This window comes from Salvia miltiorrhiza, chromosome 8, assembly GCF_028751815.1.
Source record: "Salvia miltiorrhiza cultivar Shanhuang (shh) chromosome 8, IMPLAD_Smil_shh, whole genome shotgun sequence".
NCBI lineage: Eukaryota > Viridiplantae > Streptophyta > Magnoliopsida > Lamiales > Lamiaceae > Salvia > Salvia miltiorrhiza.
This window is the reverse complement of record NC_080394.1, coordinates 50,650,853-50,670,852: the sequence shown is the minus strand read 5'-3', so window position 1 is coordinate 50,670,852 and position 20,000 is coordinate 50,650,853. Positions and strand designations below refer to the sequence as shown.

Here is a 20,000-nt window from a genome sequence, read left to right as displayed (position 1 = left end):
CATTCTTAAATACTCAAATTAATTACTCCTTCCGTCTCACTTCAATAGGCTCATTTTTTCATTTTAGATTGTCCCAGCAAAATGTGCCCAGTCTTATTATAAAAATATTTAGGGCTCTATTAAGAAAAAATAAGGGGGATAATTAAATGAGATATACTTCTAATCCAAACCCTAAATCAGCCGCCCTTATTCTTCATTTTCTATCTTCTCTCTCTAGCAGCACAAACTCTAGCCGGAGAGAAGCTTGCCCTTTTCTTCAACCTCTGTCGTCGTACCTTCACTGATCAACCACAACCCACCTATGTGATACCCCGTCGTGATGTATACTCCAAAACCTACGCTGATTTGTGCGGAATCCGACCAATCCTTGGTTGATTTTGTCGAAATTGAGTCTTTGAGCGGTGGATACGTCTCCGATTCACAATTTTCCGATCGATGGGTCTTGCTTTACTCTAGATCTCAGTGGCTACGTTCCATGTCTTCCTCGAGAGGGTAGAAGGAAGATGGTTCGATAGGCTAGAAGGAAGGTGGTTCGAAAGGGCACCAGGTTTCTGTGACGGATCTACCGGAGATCAAGCCACTGGAGACGGTGGTGGCTGAAGAAGAGGAAGAGGCAGCACCTGATTTAGAGGAAAGGCAGAAATGAAAGGGCCTCTGCCCTACCGATTCCAGGGTGTTGTTGATATGATGATAGAGATCTATTTTCCCATGTTCAAACGGGTGAACACTTTCTTTTTTCGTGTGATTGCATTTGTGATGCCCTACTTAAATGTGATTGCATCTGTGATGCCCTAATTTCTTGTGATTGCATCTGTGATGCCCTAGTTTCTTATGATTGCATATGTGATGCCCTAAATTATTGTTGCATGTTTAATTGGCAAAAGCATGTGTGGATTTGTGTTTATGTGGCTAAGATGATGACTTATTATGCTTTTTTGCATCAGTGATGCTAAGAAATCTTAAAAACCTTTTGTCAGAGTTGCCATTTTGGCCATTAAACACATCAATGATTCCAAGTTGATGAGATGTGTTTGCGTCCGCCGATCTGTGTAGCCCTTTTTGTGCTTAATTCTTTCATGGGCGCCAGAGTCTGAGAATCCAATGCAACGGAGGGCGGGGTCAGGCACGGTGCAACACAGAGCATAGCATGGAGGGGCAGCGGTGCTGGGAGAGGCGGCTACGGCCTGCAGGCTCTGCTGGCTGAGCACAGAGGGGCAGCCGTGCCGGTGGCCGGTAGGAAGAGGTGCCGGTGGCTGGAGGGAGGCAAGGCAGGCAAGACGCGCGAGTGAGGCAAGGCAGGAGGCTGGAGGCGTTCGATTGTGCGAAGTGAAATCTGATATGCCCTAGACCGGTTAAATCTGATTGTGCGAAGTGAAAGCTGGAGGCGTGCATTTTGGTTATTTACTAAATTAAAATATAATCAAATATAAATTAATTATTAATTTATTAATACTAAACCGGTTAATTCGCTTTAATCGGTTAACAAAAAATATCAAAACCAATAACCGAATCGAACCTATTTTCCGATTCTGTTTCGATTTTAATCGAATAATCGGAACCGATTTACTAGCCCTAGTAATCAATAATCATAGTTTTTGTAATCAATGATTACTTTTTTCCAATTGGAGGATGAAGGATTGAGATTCTTATCCTAGTCATTTATTTTTACAAATGAAAAAGTATCATTGAGCTCCAATGCTAGGTAATATGTAAACTTTTACTTACCAACTAAACTACACGCATATGTATAATTAATTATTAATTAATTAGGATTTAATTTGGTGATTTTAGAACTAATATCTATTAAGAAATTGATATGTTAGCACTATACGTAATTGTAGAACTGATATCTCTCATGAAATTAGGCAGTAACAATTAAATAAATAAACTCGGTTCGATATTCTAGCTAGAGCTAAAATGTTTTAATTAATAAAAGGATCCGTGGAGACCCAGAACTTTTGCTCTAGATTTAGATCCGAAAATTATAGTAATAACTCATATTCGATTTAGATCCATCGAATTTATTTTTTACAAAGTCCAAATTCTAAAGTAAAAATTTAAATATGCAAATTTAAATCAGGTCCAAGATCCATTGTCATTCCTATCCTTAATGAAAGGACTATCTTAAAAATGTCTATCAAAATTTTGATTCCGTTCGATTAGAAAATTGTGTAAATTTGTGGGCTATGTTGGTTTGCCTGACATTTTATTTGGCCCAATGTAATATGGCCTAATCATTCTAATATATTTTTTCTTTACTTTTTTCAATAATGTATTGCACCTTAATTAAATTTGTAAGAATATGTCTCATCTAGCCAGACGTTATGCGATAATAATACAACAAACATGCAAATAGCACACTGCATACATATCTATAATCTTTTTTTTTTGGGTTAAGACGTACTCATATATTAAGAAACGTCCTTCGAGACCAAGTCACGGAGCCAACGAGGAAAACCGGCAATCAAACAAACTGGTTGCTGACAAGAGCGCGCAAAATGCGCGAGATTATGGGCCACAACATTCGCCTCTCTATGCATATGATTAACACTAATAAGCATAAACGATCTAGCCACAGTGAGAATATCAAGAATATCATCAGATAAGACACGACCCTCCTCATCCGGACAAGCCATGACTCTAGCCGCCAACATCGAGTCAGTAATTAACTCAATCGGAGAAATATCATATTCCAAGCACCACGTGATTCCAGCGACCATAGCCATAATTTCCATCATAAGCGAGTTTGAACTCGCCTTGCAGGCCTTCGCCGCCGCCAGCTGCAGCTCACCCCGATGATTACGAACCGCCACCCTAACGCCGTACTGCTGCCGTTGTGGATCCTAAAAAGCGTCAACATCATAGCGAAATTGGCCATCTCGCGGTGCCGCCCAAACCCGGTTGCCCAAACGCATACCCATAATATTCTTGACGAAGAAGGTCGATTTAGCAGCCCAAAAAGCCTCCAGCGCCGTTTGACTCTCCGCAGCCGATGGTGCAGACTCCAGCTGAACCTTACCGTGAATCACCTCACAAACAAAGCTCCACACACGCCAAAGTAACATACACCACAACGTATACTCATCAACACTGAAATTCCTCCGTATTAACTCTGCAATAGCAAGAATAGGAAGAGCAACAGCTTCCTTCAAAACTCTCCAGAAAATAAAGCTTTTCCAAGTATTATGAACCACCGGGCAAAAGATCAAGCTATGTTCTGTTACGTCCCACCGACTATGACACCGCCCACGAATTCCATCAATCGGTACCTTATGCTCTTTCAAATTAGCGCCCGTTGGAATGATATTGTTCAGAGCTCGCCAAACAAAGACTTTAATCTTTGGCGGAAGGGAATTGCTCCAAACTAAACGAGACCAGCTTTGATTCGGATTATTCTCATAATATCCCAAACTCAGCAGATAAGCCGTCTTCACCGAGAACACTCCCCGCGGATCAAAATTCCAGCACATGGTATCTTCCAGCCCAAGCTCAGCAATAGGGGTTCGCATAATAGCGTCTCTTTCATGGGGCCAAAACCAAGAATTCAGCAGCGTATCATTCTAGGACCGATTTCCATCAATAAGTTGCTGCACTCTCAAATCTTGATCAGCCATGTTATCCTTCCCATGTACTCTCCCATCCGACATTCCATGCACCCGTGGGTCTTTAAAGATTCTCACACCAGAACCATTCCCAACTCGCCATCGAATCCCTTTCTCAAGCAAAAGCTTACACCATAACAAAGACCGCCAAATATACGACGCATTGGTTCTCTGTTAGGTCCCTTGGGGTCTCAAATAGGTGTATGGGGGGAGGGAGAATACACCTATAGGCTATTTTTTAAAATGAAAACAAACTGATACAACCTTTTCAGTTAAAAAAGTTTAGCAAGACTTAGGTTGGCGACTGATACTGAATACTCTTCAGTAAGGAGTTATCAGTTAAGTTAAAGACTTTAACTGATACACGTTAGGCTTCAGTCGAGTTTGTAAAACAGAGGAGTAATATGAATTTCACTGACTATCCGAAGATTTATCAGTTCGACTTATATTACTGACAGTAGAAAACTTTTCTTTCGAAATAGCCGTTTTGATTAAACAAGTTGTCAGATATTAAGTTTCTCTGTGCAGTTAATCAATTTTCAGTTGGAGAAGGTTTGAACACAAGTAAGAAGGTAAAAACTGAAAGCTGTAAACAATACAGAGATTTTACGTGGTTCGGAAAACACTTCCCACATCCACGGTCAGTTGATCAGACTGACAACTTCACTGGCTTATGCTTACGTGTGCACGGCAAACCTAACAACTGAAGATCCTATCTTCAGTACCAACACACTGGGTTGGATTTCTCACTCTTAGCTTCACCGAGACCAAATTATGCCTTTCCGCAAAGACTAAGATCTCTTAGAGTCAGAACACTGGTCTGAACTCCTCTCGGCTCAAACTCTCGATTCGATAGGTTGAAAAGAGGTTCAAAAACTTGCCAACTAGATTACAAAGAACAAGTTATCTGTAATCAGTTATACCTAGGCTTTGGATATACAATATTTGCCTAAGTTCTAAGAGAATGTTTGTAATCAGCAGTGACTGATTTTTGGCTTTGTGATTCTCTTCTTCGATTCAAACTTTGGAATGGCTTTGAATGCTGAGTGACGAATTCGACAGCATTTCAGCCTATGTAGTTGAATCGGTTAAGATTGAAGTGATCCTCGAGCTCTATTTATAGGGGTCGTCTTGAATAGATCCGTTGGCTGGAATGGTCTTCAAGAATTCTTCCGTTAGAGAGTAATTTGAACTTGGGCCGAGGCTTCAATCTTCGAGGTTCTTTTGTTTGGTTAAGATTGAAGTGATCCTCGAGCTCTATTTATAGGAGACGTCTTAAATAGATCCGTTGGCTGAAATGGTCTTCAAGAATTCCTCCGTTAGAGAGTAATTTGAACTTGGGCTGAGGCTTCAATATTCGAGGTTCCTTTGTTTGGTGAGAACGGCTACTAAGGAGCAGGAGATAGGACATCTCTGAAAACATAATCACCAAAAAGGAAGAGCCTCTGCAGAGAAAGGACGATCCCGAGATCTCTGCATTTAATGCGGCTGTACTTCTGGAGTGCGTGGCTTCCTTTAAACTTTAGAGGTTCAGTCCGAGAAAGAATGTTTAACTGATACTTGACTTTAGTATCAGTCCGCTGAATCCACGTGACTCGCATTAAATAATCAGTCGTAACTGATTCTTGGACTGGTTAGTCAAATATCAGTATTTGACTTTGCCTTAATCGTCACATTAGTTGGCAACTTCAGTCTTCAGTCTTCAATCCTCTGGCTTCAGTCTTCAGAACAACAACTAAACTGGAAAAAGAACTCTAACACTTGAGTTCGAACAGTTCTAGTCTATTACAAGTGAAACCTATTGATTTTGGTATCATCAAAACTAGGATTGTGATATTTCATTAAGTTCTCAACATTCTCAGTCGCACATCAAAAAATGATTCATTCCGTAGTACTTTGCTTGGAAAACACGGGCAACCAAGGAAGTCGGTTTTGTCACTAGCCGCCATGCTTTCTTGGCAACAAGGGCCTGGTTGAAACACCGAAGATTACAAAAACCCATGCCACCCCATTCCTTGGGTTTACAAATCGACTCCCACTTTTTCCAATGCAATCGCCGTTTATCATCCTTATCGCCCCACCAGAAACCCACCGCCAACCGATTGATATCATCACAAATATAATCCGGCAGACATAGATATATATGCGGCAAATATAGATTATAGATATGTATTTGCCGCATACATATCTATAATCTATAATCTATAATTTATAATCTATCTATAATAAAATTAAAAGTTTATTTGTAAATTATATTTTTTCTTTTAAAAAAAATAACTTTCAATTAGAAATCAATTTCAAACTTGAATGATAACTTTATAGTTATAATAAAATTAAAAGTTTATTTGTAAATTATATTTTTTTTCTTTTATTTCCTTTTTTTATCTTTTTATTTTTTGCTTTATTTTTTTCTAAAATTATAAAATATTTAATATGCATATCAAATAAAGATAAGAGCTTTAATTTGATATATTTTATGTAAATATTTGATCTAAAATGTAAAAGTTATATTTATTTCAAGATTAAATTTTAGAAAAAATTTCTCTCTTCTCTCATCTTTTTTTTGAATAAATCTATTTTTCAGTTTACTTTCTATTCTTATTAAAAAAAAAAAAAACTTATGTCTTTTTTTCCTTTTTATAATATCAAGTATTATTATTGTAAATTCTTCTTTATTTTTTTATATTCAATTCAATGAAAACGTATTCCGTGCATTTGCACGGGGTGCAAATGCTAGTATATTAAAAGGACAATTTCCAATTTCAAACCAATCTCAAGTCAATTTGAAAATTGAATGGTAATTTTGTAGTTATAATAAAATTGAAGGTTTATTTATATACTATATTTTTTCTTTTTATTTTCTTTTTCTATAACTTCTTATTTTTCCTTATTTCTTTCAAAATTATGAAATTCTATTAATTATAAAATATTTAACATGCATATTAAATTAAAGATCACAATAAGAGTTTTAATTTGATATATTTAATTATGTAAATATTTGATTTAAAATGTCGAAGTTATATTGGTTTAAATATTAGAATTTTAAAAACTCGTCTCTCATCTTTTGTGAATAAATTTATTATTATTTTTTTTTTACTTTTTGTTTATTTTTCATTATATCAAATTTTATAATTGTGAATTTACCGTTACTTTTTTTTTAATATTTAACTCAAATATATTCAGTTAAAATTATATTTTTTTAATATTTATAAGTATGGTAATTGAATTAGTATTAATTTTATATAAATTTAAATTTAACAAAATTTTCGTACATTGCACAGGATGCAAATGTTAGTATAACGTAACTATTACCATGAATTAATTTCATGGGCTCTATTCTCATTTTTGGAATTCTCTAATAAAATCTTTCATATATACACGCCCTTTACTACTATGCATCAATTATAACAACCGAATTTTTGGGTGTGACATGATCTCAACATTTATTTTAACCATTAGCGTTGATATAGATTGCTGAACCAAATTTTAATGTCACTTTAATTATACTCTTTATTTTTACAACATATTGAAATGGATGGCCCACCTATTTTTCCTTGTTATTTTATTCTCTGCATTTCTTCGATTTAGAAAGAAGTTAGTATTTTATTTGAGTCATTTCAAATTTTCAATTTAATTTTTCTATTACGTTAGTTTCATATTTTACTATGTACTTTTGCGACATGCACTAAGTGTGTGTATAATCTACGGTGATTATTGGTGAGCAAAATTTGGGAGAGAATAAAATATATAAGAAGGATAAATTGGCAATTTGAAAAGAAAAAAAATCTTATTCAATCAGTACTTTATTTCATTAGTACTCATCAACAACTGCAAGAATCGAATCAACTGAGAACTGAAATTTCATTCATTATGGATGCTTATCACGAGAATTTTATTTCATTCACTTCCTGTCATTATTCAACTTTCAAATTCGTTTCATTCACACCAAATGCAATTCATACATATGAAACACCTGGTAATAGTAATAGACTATATAGCATATATATTGGCCACGAAAAATAAATGAGGAAATATATAAAAAAATTTAATAGATCACCGACCAAGATAAATGAGGAACGTTAGGTTCAATACGAATTTTAATAAAAGTTTAGTTATTTTTTAGTGAATAAACGATCTCACCGTATTAAATAATGTGTGGTTGATGTTGAATACTACAATGATTGAGTATAAGTCAAATTATAATGATTTTTTTGTTAAATAAAAATTAGTTATGAGGTTGAGTATGAGATCATGTCATGTCCTAAAAGAAATATTACTCTCTTCGTCTTATTGATAATGGCTCGTTACTGCTCGACACGATTATTAAGAAGAAGAATGATTAAAGGATAAAAATGATAGTATAAAGTTGTGAAGTCCATAACTTTTTGTAAGAGAAGGTGTTTTCCTTTTTTGAAACATATCATTAATTATCAGTGGGGCAGACAAAAAAAAATTAGCAATTATGAATGGAACGGATGGAGTATATTTTTTTTTGTGTAAATGTGAAATAAGATAATTGTACCGCGTTTATTATGGACAAAGGAAATATGGTAGGAGTATTATAAATGTTCAATAAAATATCACAAAGCTAATGTCTAAAGCATTTTCGATTTTTTTTTTTTTTTTTGAGACCTAAACAACATTTTCGAATTAAATAGCTAGAAAACTGACGTTTATATATGCAGCATACTGCATACATATGATGATGAAAAAGCGATTTTATTGAAAAGAAAAGGAAAGAAAAACAGAAAATCTAAAATTCTTGAAAACATAGGAAAAACAGATTAGGGTCGAATCTCATTAAAATCATTTCAAGGAAAATTCAAAGGAAAAACCCTTAGAAAGGGAAAAAAGAGTACTCGTCTATACAGAGGGGTTGAAGAGCGGAGAGAGACATAAATAACTAGAAACTTGACGTTTATATATGCAGCATACTACATACTACATATGAAAACGAAGTAAAAAGACTACAAATCTATGTTGCATAGGTACGGAGGTGCGGATGCGGGGGCGATACGATACGAGTACGGGGATACGGATTTTTAAAAATTATAGGGTGCGATTCGGCAATGATACATCTAATTATTAAAATTTTATGATATATAATGCTTATAAAATATATTCAATTTAAATTTTCTTAAATTAATTAAATGTAATTTAAATTTTATTTTACCCAAAAGTTAAGCATTTTCAATTATATAAGTTAATTGAGTAACAATATAACGATTCAAATATTATTAGTCCAATATATAAGTCATAACTGAAAATAAAATTATCAAAATAACCTTGGTGCACGAGATACGTGAATTTCGCCTATGGAATTTGCGAATCCGATTTATTTTTATAAATTGTTTTAAAAGATACGCCACGTGGCGAATCGGGTGCGAATCCGACGAGAATCCGAGAGAATCGCACCCTAAAAGAATCTGATTCGCCGTACATGCTAATTTTTGAAGAATCCGTGCATCATAGCTACAAACACATCATCAAGAAATATATAAAGTTATTTTAATTTCTCATATATATATATATATATATATATATAGGGGCGCGCTCCAGTGAGACCTCCTATTTTTAGTGTAACATGAGGACAATGAATAAGACATATAATACTAATGAACAAGGCGTATATCTAACGAACAAAATGTATATACTGATGAAAAATAAAATTAAAAAAATTGGTAATGAATAAGACATATATACTGATGAACAAGACAATATATACTGATAAACAATGCAGTATATACTGATGAATAACAAAATTTAAAATATTCTGCTCCCTCCATGATTCGAACCATGCGAAAAAAAAATCTCTCTAGCCTCCAGATACAATATCAGTCATAAAATTGATAAAATAAACGCACCAGATCGTGCCTCATATGTTACACGAAAATTAGGGGGTCTCATTGGAGCGGCCCTCCGTGTATATATATATATATATAGCTGCAGAAGATAACGCAATTATTTTGATAGTTAAATTATGTATGAAAATGACCATTCACACCGAGCAACATTATTTTCTAATACACACATATATTTATATAAATGTATATATTAGTGATAATACTGAAGTAAATATTTTCTATTTGCGTGTGTTCGATTTTACACTTTCAAGAATTAAGAGAAGATATTCGAGAAGTAAAAAAAAAGATCGAAGAAAACATGTAATTAGTGTACCGTACGTATAATTAAAATCTTTAATTTTCAAAAATAACTCATACTACTGAATAATTTATAAACTCATTTGTTTAAAGTATTGCAGTGTATATATATATATATATATAGGGGAAGACTACGATATAAACACTTCTTAATATATAAAATATGAACTAAATAAAATGTATAAATATTTATATATAGAACATGCATGTATGAATTCGTTGTGTAAATCAGTAAATGTATGAATTGCGAAAAATAAATATTTTGTTATTTATGGAATTCAAACTCGAGACTATGAATTCATCTAACAAGGCGATGAATCAATCAAAAAAATTGATAATCTAAGATCTGAAAATAATTTCTATTTTATATTCTAATAAGTATTTTTATTTTAGTCCATGTATATACGATAACTCCATAATATAATTGAATTAATGGAGCCTACCCTACAATGAATCTTAGTAATCATGTTACAACCACCACGTAGTAGGTTATGAGTTTTGGAACTTATCAATTGGACAGTTAAAAGTATACTATTTAGACAATTTTAATTTAGAATTCTTTTTTATTTTGAGCTCGTTTGCTTCGTGATATAGAATAAAACGTGATATCTTTAAGTGTGATAATTCCCACTTATTAATTTATTATATATCAATATCATATTTGATAAGATATATAAAAAGGATTTTACGCTATCACACCTCCCAGATGTGATACAGAATCCAAAAGATATGAATAATAAATAACGGACCATTAATTTATAAAAAAAACTTTGAATTTTAACGTAAACAACATATTAAGGTGTTATATGTATATATCTCACACTTATCATGCATAGTAAACGAAGTATTGCTAAAACTTCCCAACCGCTTATGCAGCTTGAGTTATACATAAAGACTATTTTATTGCATTGAAAATAATTTTTGGAACCAAGAAAATTATTATATGACGAACAAAATTAGTTTTGGTATACTTAATAATATTAAAAATGTATTAAAGATTACACAATTTAATGGCTTGAATTACAAATTTACAATTAATGAACAATATGAGTCAAAATAACTTCAAAATTCTAAGTTAAATTCCATGGCAACAATTACAATCTTCAATTTTTTTACGGAGTTATATAGTTCACAATCATGAACATGACTTGAACTCTTAATTTATTAGAGGAAAAACGTCTTATCAATTGAGTTATACTTTATATTAATGCAGGAAATATTATCTACATATGTTACATTTCGGCAAAAAAAATAATGTTTCAAAGATTATCCATAATAACACATGATCAGATCATATTCATCCTTTTTTTTGCACGTCCTCCTTTTTACGTCATATAAATTTCATTTTGTTTTGCACGAATATTCGACAATTTATTGTCGGAAAAATATAATATTGTAAATAATAGCACGATATTAATCATGCTTACATTAATCATGCTTTCTTTTTCTTAATAAACATGCTTTTTTCCTTTTGAACTGTTATGAAATGATGAAAACGACCTGCTCTAATAATTGCATTTGCATCCATGATTTTAGCGTGGTCGGAAATCGGAAATCAGTCTAATAATAATAATAATAATAATAATAATAATAATAATTGCACATAAATACTCTAACTTTGGCGAGAATTCATTTTTAACACGAACTTAGAAAAATTTAATAAAATATATGAACTTTAGTTGTCATTCAAATTTCACTCCTCTAAATCCTAGAATGTTCAAAATTGCCCTCTCTTTTAAAACAAAGCACAAAAGCCTACTTTCAAATTTATGTGTACAAAAAATTCTACTTTCGAATTTGTATGTAAAATTTTAATAAATTACTATATCTTGATGAATATGTTTTCTTATAATTATAAATCTCACGCTCTCGTCAAAAATGGTATCAGAGCGGATTTTTATTGATGATTTATAAAATATTTAATATATTAAGTAATTAACCATATGTGGGAGAAGATTATGGATCCAAACAACTATTTGAGATGCTATGTATACAGGATTATTCTCTAAGAGATGGTGGGTAAGAGAGATAGTCTACGACAATCTCAGATGGTGTGAATGATGCCTTGAAGGACATGTTCGCCGAGTAGAAGATGGAGAAAATATTCGTGAAATTATCAAGCTCATATTCTAGAAATTGTCAAGTTCCAAGCGGCAAGAAGGTGAGTCCAAGCAAGTGTCCATCTAGTACAATTGTCTGGATCCATAATTTCTTTGGAGTCTCCTCCCACGTAAGGTTAATTACTTAATATATTAACTCCGCTCTGATACCATTTTTTACAAGAGCGTGAGATTTATAATTATAAGAAAACATGTTCACCAAGGTAATTTATTAAAATTTTAACACATCTTTGAAATTGGAGTTTTTTGTACACATAAATTTGAAAGTGGATTTTTGTGCACTTTATTATGAAAGAGGGAGCAATTTTGAACATTCTAGGATTTAACGGAGTCAAATTTGAACAACAACTAATGTTTATATATGTTCGCCAAATCCGTTAATTGGAGTACTCTGACCTCGACTTTGCAGCGGCACTCTGGTCTGCTCTTTCTTCATTTACGTGGTAGGCTTTTTGTTCTTCTTTGGTGCTTCGTTTTCATCAGCCCCGTCGTTTTCTTTGGCTGGAGCTCCCGGACTTCTTTGGTTAGCTGGTACTCTCCGGCGTTCCTGGGGTCGGGTTTGGTCCAGAATAGGAGCTTTGTGTTGCTTGCGTGGTGCAGGTTTTCTGTCGAGCATTTGGTGCACAGGTTTGAGTTGGTTCGGCCCTTTCATCGAACATTTGGTGGTCGGGCTCTTTTCTGGCATTGGAGTCTCAGCGGCCGAACTTTTCAGCTTCTCGTACCTTTGGGAGGGTTCTGGTTCGTGGGGTACTACCGGCGACGGCGTATAACCGGTCGTGTAGTTACCTTTTTTGTGTGGTTTTTGGGGTTGGGGGTTGTGGAGAACTCACGACGACGGCGTATAACCGGCTGTGTAGATTTCCTTAGTTTTGTTTGGGTTTGTTTGCGCTTACGGCGACGGCGTCTAACCGGCCGTGTAGCTTGTCTTCGTTGGGTGAGAGCCGGGATAGTTTGGGGACGATGGTTAGGCCGGAGTTCCAGAAACTCTCCCTTCCGCTCTTCCCCTTTTTTTTCTTTCGTCTTTTAGACGAGTACTCTTTTTCCTTTTTACGGTTTTTCCCACTGGGTTTTCCGTGAAAAGGTTTTAATAAGGCTCGGCCCTTAGTCTGCTTCTCCTGTGCTTTCAAGGGTTTTTTTTAGGTTTTTTCTTTTCTTTTTCTAATAAAATCGCAATTTAGTATTAGATTTTTCTAAGTTTGTGTTAAAAATGGTTTCTCACCAAAGTTGGAGTATTTATGTGCAATTATCCCTAATAATAATAATAATAATAATAATAATAAGTGTGTGTGTGTGTGTTTGTTGACCTAGCGGTAGGTGGTTAATACTTAGGGGGGGTGTATTCGTTCAGGATTTTAATAGATTTTTAAAATCCAGAGATTTTAAAAATCTACAGATTTCACACAGATTCTTCATGTATTTTGGAATTCTAAATAAATTTTGAACGAATTTTGTAGGGATTTTAACAAGAATTTGGCGTGATTTTTATAGACTTGTGATTTATGCTTAATTGTTCGTATTTTGGGGGTTTGCATGTGCTTATTTTGAGTTAAATATCTTGGAAATTGGTGCGTTTATGGTTTGTTTTATGCTTTGCAGGAGATTCTGATTTTATAGATGGAAGAGTGTAATGTTGGAGATTTTGGGTCAAAATTGCGTACTTAGGCGCAAAATTGGTATTCAGAGCTAAAAGTCCTCGCCAGAGCAGAGCAAAGCAGAGCTACGCGGATAGTTCTGTACCAGAGCAGAGCTGACTTCATAGTCAGAGCTGACCATCTCCAGAGCTGAACTTCACTATCAGAGCTGAAATCTCCAGAGCAGAACAAACTTGTCAGAGCAGAGCTAAACTCGGCAGAGCTGACTTACGCGCCAGAGTAAACACATTCCAGAGCTGGGAAGAATCGACAGAGCTGACTATTTTGCCAGAGTCAACATATCCAAAGTTGACTTCCAGCTCTGACTACTTTCCAAAGCCGCATACTTTTTCAGAGTTACGATTCCAGAGCTGACTTACCAGAGCCGCCTACGTTGCCAGAGCTACCGCGTTACTTGAAGAGCACGATCCAGCTGGACTTGCCTTTGAATGCACGATTCTATTTCCTTAAGAGTCCAGTTTTGCAAGGCCGAGTTTGATGGTAATTAGGGTTGAAGGAAGTCTATAAAATGGGCTTGAACGTGAATAAAGAAATACATCCTTCTGCCTCCGGGACTTAGTTAGAATCAAATCTTTGCCCTAATCTTCGTTCCGTCTTTTGAGAGTCATTCTTCCGCTAGGCAGCCAAAGACTTAGGTTTTTCAAGCTTTCTTAGTTTTTCAAGTTTTCGTTACTTTTTTGTTCTAGTTTACTTTCAAGTTTAGCTTTACTTTAGTTTTCCGTTTAGAGTTGTAATCAAGTGACAGGTTGCTTCTCGAGACGTTTTATGGTATTCCGTATTTATTTTAATTTACTTGCTTTGTTACGTTTATGCTTTGCTTTCAATTATGCAATTTCAATTCTGCACTTTAAATTATGCTTTGTTTTAAATTTTGCAATTTCAATTATGCACTTTAGTTTCATGCCTACTAGATTAGAAGTTTTAATTTACAAGTATTTTAAATTCCTAGTTTAAGTAATGTTTAAGTTCTTGTTGCCTTTACTTTAATTGCGTTTAATTCTTGCCTAGGGTTTTATAGTTTCTTTATGCTTGCGTTTTTAGCTTTGTCTTTTCTAGCCTAGTTAATTCTAAGTTCGGTTCTACATTAAGTTTTTAATTACAAGTTTTAGTTTAATAATCAAGTTTACTGCTTTCGTTGCGACATAATTAAAAGCCCTTTAAGATCTTCCTTGAGAGATGACATTGGGTTAACTTACCACTACTAGGATGTCCTTGTCCTATTGCAATTCAATCTAGAGGTGTTTCTAGTTGAGTCAACTTGAAATCTGTCATCCCAGCGCTCGTTGGAGTCCAACGATCGTTGGGACAGCTCCCAGCGACCGCTGGCCTCATGCAATATAAAGCCAAAGCCAAAGCCCAGTAGACACACAGAGCCGGGCAACCAGTTCTTCCTTTTATCGGGCCCAGCGACCGTTGGGTATCAAATCAATTCAAATATATTAACAATCACATGTATATAGCACTAAGCAAAACGCCAATTCATATGTATAATGCAGTAGGCATATTCCATATATATGGCTATAAAGTAAATGGTTATCATTACTCAAACATATTGTTAGGTCCGGAGGGTCTCGAATAGGTGTATGGGGGGGGAAATACACCTATAGGCGATTTTCGATCTTTACAAGAGATAAAAACGAAACTTCAAACACAAACTCAAACACCTATTTACTGAAAAAAGTTTTGACCAAAACAGGGTTGACGACTGATGCTGAATACTCTTCAGTAAGGAGTTATCAGTTAAGTCAAAAGACCTTAACTAATGCACGTAAGGCTTCAGTTGAGTTTGATAAAAAGAGATGTTATGAATATTACTGACTATCAGAGGATAGATCATCAGACTAATAACACACGCAGCAGAAAACTTTTGTTTCGCAATAGCATGTGAGTTGAGCACGTTGTTAGTCTTAGGTATCTCTTTGCAATTAATCAGTTTTCAGTTAACGAAAGGAAGAGCACAGGTAAAAAAGTAAATACTGAAAGCTGTAAATAACACAAAGATTTTTACGTAGTTCAAAAAATACTTCCTACATCCACGGTCGGTTGATCAGACCAACAACTTCACTGGGCAAGTGCTTACGGGTGCACTGCAAACCTGAACATGTGCTTACGGGTGCACACAACCGAAACAACCGAAGATCCAATCTTCAGTACCAACACACCTTGTTGGATTTCTCACTCCTAGCACGCACTGGGCACTGGGATCTCACGGAGACATAACACCTTTCTGAACTCCTTAACAACACAAACACTCGATTAAGTCGATTGAAGGGAGGTTTGAAAACTTGCCAACTAAACTTCAAAGAACAAGTTCTTTGGAGTTAGTTTGACCTAGGCTTTGGATAAACAAGGTTTGCCTAAGGTCTAAGAGAACGTATGTAATTAGCAGTGACTGATTTTTGATTTTGGAATTCTCTTCTTCGATTCAAACTTGGGAGAGTTTGGGCTTTAGCTGAGAAACAATTTTGGCAGAGGTTCAGCTTATGTCGTTGAATCTGTGAAGATTGAAGTGATCCTCGAGCGCTATTTATAGGAGAAGTCTTGAATGGATCCGTTGGCGGAGAAGGTCTTCAAGATTTCTTCCGTTAGAGAGTAATTTGAACTTGGGCTGAGGCTTCAATCTTCGAGGTCCCTTTGTTTGGTGAGAATGGCTTTGTTGAAGAGCAGGAGATGCGACATCTCTGAAAAGGTAATCACCAAAGAGGAATGACCTCTGCAGAGAAAGGACGATCCTTGAGATCTTTGCATTTAATGCGGCTGTACTTCTAGAGTGTGTGGTTTCCTTTGAACTGTTGGAGGTTCAGTCCGAGGAAGAATGTTTAATTGATACTTGACTTTAGTATCAGTCCGCTGATTCGACGTGGCTCGCATTTAAGTAATCAGTTAAAAACTAATTCTTCGACTGATGCTTCAGTCGCCAACTTAAGTCTTAAGTCCTTCGTTCTTCAGTCTTCAGAACAACAACTAAACTAGAAAAATAACTCTAACACTTGAGTTCAAACAGTTCTAGTCTATTACAAATGAAACCTATTGATTTTGGTATCATCAAAACAAGGATAAGGATATTTCATTAAGTTCCCAACAATTTCCCTCTTTTTGATGATGCCAAAACCACACAACAGTTCTAAGCAAGAAGAAGACTGAACTCAAAGCACAAGTTATTAAATTGGGTGAATACTATTCCCCCTTAACAATAGATCCTAAAACTTGTACTCAGAGAGAAGAACGCAACAGTTCAACAAAACAGAACAAGGACAAGACAGAAAAATATTAATCAGAGCCTGTACAAAAAGTCATTGTCTTCAGGTTGAGATCAAAAGGAAGTTCTTTTCATTTCAAGAAAAACTGATGAGAAATCAGTTGAGGTACAGAGCAAGACATACAAGAGAGCAAAAACAACAAAGAAAACACATGGGAAACCCATGGACTCCAGCAGTCTGCTTGTCTGCGCCTTGAACTTCTTGATCTTCATCTTCAGTCTTCATGTTCCTAAGCTTGTTCCACTTACACTTATTTTCCATTGACTTGAGGTCTTTACTGAAACGTCATCCTTAAAACTTCTGGTGATCCCTTCGAGAAGGTTTTTCTCTGACTTCTACTTTCCCCCTTTTTGGCAACATCAAAAAGAGAGCTGATGATGGAAGCTATGATCAGACGGTACTCAACTCCGATTCACAAGAACTCGTGAGAGGACTTGAGAAGAGGATGAGTCCAGAGATGCAGAAGAAGAAGATGCCAGTGGGGAGGGAGAGGTGAGGAGGGAGACGGAGAAGTGAAGGAGACGGAGAGATGGAGAAGAGCGGCGTGAAGGAAAGGAAAGTATGCATAGCATCTTGGAGATATTCAAGAGATGCAGCTATGCACACGAACCTTAAAGGTAGAAGAGGAGAGAGAAGAGGTGGTAAGGAAGAGGAGTGATAGAAGTGAGGAGGGAAATGAAGAAAATACATGGCGAGCCTTTGGTGAAAGAAGTAGTGCAAAAGAGGGCTCGTTATACATATGGGGAAGGGATGTGAGGAGGAAAAATCGAATCAGTGACAGTCGTGAGGACTAACACTGTCGATTTGCCGGCACGAGGTCTTTGAAGAAAGGACCATGTGTGGCTGAAGATGCCGGTAGACAACGAGAGAGAGCTCGTTGTTGTTGCATGCCATGAAGGTGTACAAGATATCTGAAATAAACTTGATAACCTCCGAAAGCTAAGAAGCTTCTTAGCGCCAGGCACGAGGATGGAAGACATTCACGTCGCTGGATATAAGTGAGGATAGAAACAAGCTTGACGTCGGAGAGACGTTGAGATCCAGTGGAAGGGTCCGGTGAAGACCAAGTATGTCAGCGTCATTCTTCCACTCCATGACTTCGCAGTTATTGATTTCTCCTTTGCCTGAACAAAAATTTTTGTCTGCAACTTTTTGAAAGATTGAAGTTTTTCTCACAGGCAAGGCTGTAGAGAGATGTTAATTGATGCAGAAAACAAATGAAGACATCGAGGCATATATAGACCATATTACCAAGAAAAAAGATGGAAAAGTTTTTCAAAAACTGTGTCTAAAATGTTTTTGAAGAAAAATTTCACATCCGCCGTCACTGCAGAGGACGGAAGCTTCAAAAGGTGAGAAATATCATTGCATTTTGTCAAATCAATGAGATTCTCAAAATATTCACTTCAGAGGCAAAAGGTTGTAAAGATATTGAGTAAAGGTCAGGACAAGTTAAGTCAAAATTCAAATCCTCTTAAAAGTACTTGTCATTCACGGATATTTCATTTTCCAACAATCAGTTAAAGATTTTGAAACAAACTGATTAGTTAGAGAAAGCTTTTGAAAACAAACAAAAGACTCATAATTGAAATAACTGATATTCAAAGTGTAAGTTGAAGATACTTACTGATCGACTGATCATTGTAGTCAATCGATACCACTGTCTTGGGTTTAGTTATCAGAATAAGTTCCATTCAGATGAAGACTTTTCTTCATCGATTTCCACGTCAGTAGTTGAAGAGCACTAGTTGGCTGAGCAACAACCATCGCGACTGTTAAGGAGAACTTCAAACACAGCGTCACTCTTCTGGGTTGATGAGGTCGATCCTTCCACACAGATCGTTGAACCTTTCTTCAGGAAGAGCTTTGGTCAGCAAGTATGCTCTCTGAACTGCGGTTGGAATCCATTCAACAGATATATTCTTCTTTTCGACGTGATCATGAATGAAGTGATGTCGGATTGCAATATGATTGACTCTGGTGTGATGAACTGGATTCTGTGAGATTGCAATAGCACTGGAGATGTCGCAATAGATTGACACTTCCTTCTCTTTGATCCCATAGTCCTTCAGTTGTTGGACTAGCCATAGGAGTTGTGAACAACAGCTTCCCGCAGCAACATATTCTGCTTCAGTTGTGAAAGTGGCGACTGAAGTCTGCTTCTTTGAAAACCATGAGATAAGTTTGTTGCCTAGGAATTGACAAGTTTCCGAAGTTGATTTGCGATCAATTTTGCATCCTGCAAAATCTGAGTTTGAATATCCAGTGAGCTTGAAGTCGTCGTCAGCTGGGTACCACAATCCTAAGTTGGGTGTGCCTTTGAGATATCGCAAAATTCGTTTTGCTGCATCCATATGAGTTTCCTTTGGATTTGACTGATATCTTGCACAAACCCCGACTGCGTACGCGATATCCGGTCTGCTAGTAGTCAAATACAGCAATGACCAAATGATTTCTCTGTATTTGGTTGACGATACAGATTTTTCTTCTGATCCTGTATCTACCTTCCAGTTTATGTTCATTGGAATTTTGACTGATTTCATGTGCTGAATATCGAACTTGGCGATCAGTTCCTTGGCATACTTTGACTGATTGATCAGTATTCCTTCGCTGGTCTGCTTGACTTGTAATCCAAGAAAGAAGTTCATTTCTCCCATCATGGACATCTGAAACTTATTAGTCATGATATCAGCAAACTTTTTGCACATGCGTTCGGACTTGGATCCAAAGATTATGTCATCAACATAAATCTGAACAAGTAGGAGATCTGCTCATTCTTTAAGGGTGAACAAGGTTCTATCCACTGATCCTTTCTTGAACCCTTGTTCTACAAGATACTCTGAAAGAGTATCATACCACGCTCTTGGTGCTTGTTTCAATCCATAGAGCGCTTTCTTCAGCTTGTACACCTTTTCTGGTCCTGGAACCTCAAATCCCGAAGGTTGTTCCACATAGACTTCATCGGTGAGCACTCTATTGAGAAATGCACACTTCACATCCATTTGGTGTACTTTGAATCCTTTGTGAGCGGCGAAGGCTAAGAAGAGCCTGACTGCTTCCAATCTGGCAACTGGGGCAAAGGTTTCATCGTAGTCGATTCCTTCTTCTTGACTCTATCCTTTTGCTACTAGCCTTGCTTTGTTTCTCACTACGTTTCCTTCTTCATCTTTCTTGTTTTAGAAAATCCATTTCAAACCAATCACTT

General features: G+C 35.9%; 1 protein-coding gene across 1 annotated transcript; it reads right to left on the bottom strand.

The window, feature by feature from the left end:
- Positions 1 to 2,411: 2,411 nt before the first annotated feature.
- On the bottom strand, positions 2,412 to 3,509 carry LOC130998624 (uncharacterized). The gene is made up of 2 exons (XM_057924036.1): positions 2,898 to 3,509; positions 2,412 to 2,843 (listed from the first exon to the last, which is right to left on the bottom strand). The coding sequence occupies exons 1-2, from the start codon at positions 3,507 to 3,509 to the stop codon at positions 2,412 to 2,414; spliced, it is 1,044 nt and encodes a 347-aa protein (XP_057780019.1).
- Positions 3,510 to 20,000: the final 16,491 nt, after the last annotated feature.

Coding starts and splice junctions, on each gene's coding strand:
- LOC130998624 (XM_057924036.1), bottom strand. CDS start 3,509: ATGCGAACCCCTATTGCTGAGCTTGGGCTGGAAGATACCATGTGCTGG. Junction 2,844..2,897: donor GTATGCGTTTGGGCAACCGG/GTTTGGGCGGCA, acceptor GACGCTTTTTAG/GATCCACAACGGCAGCAGTA.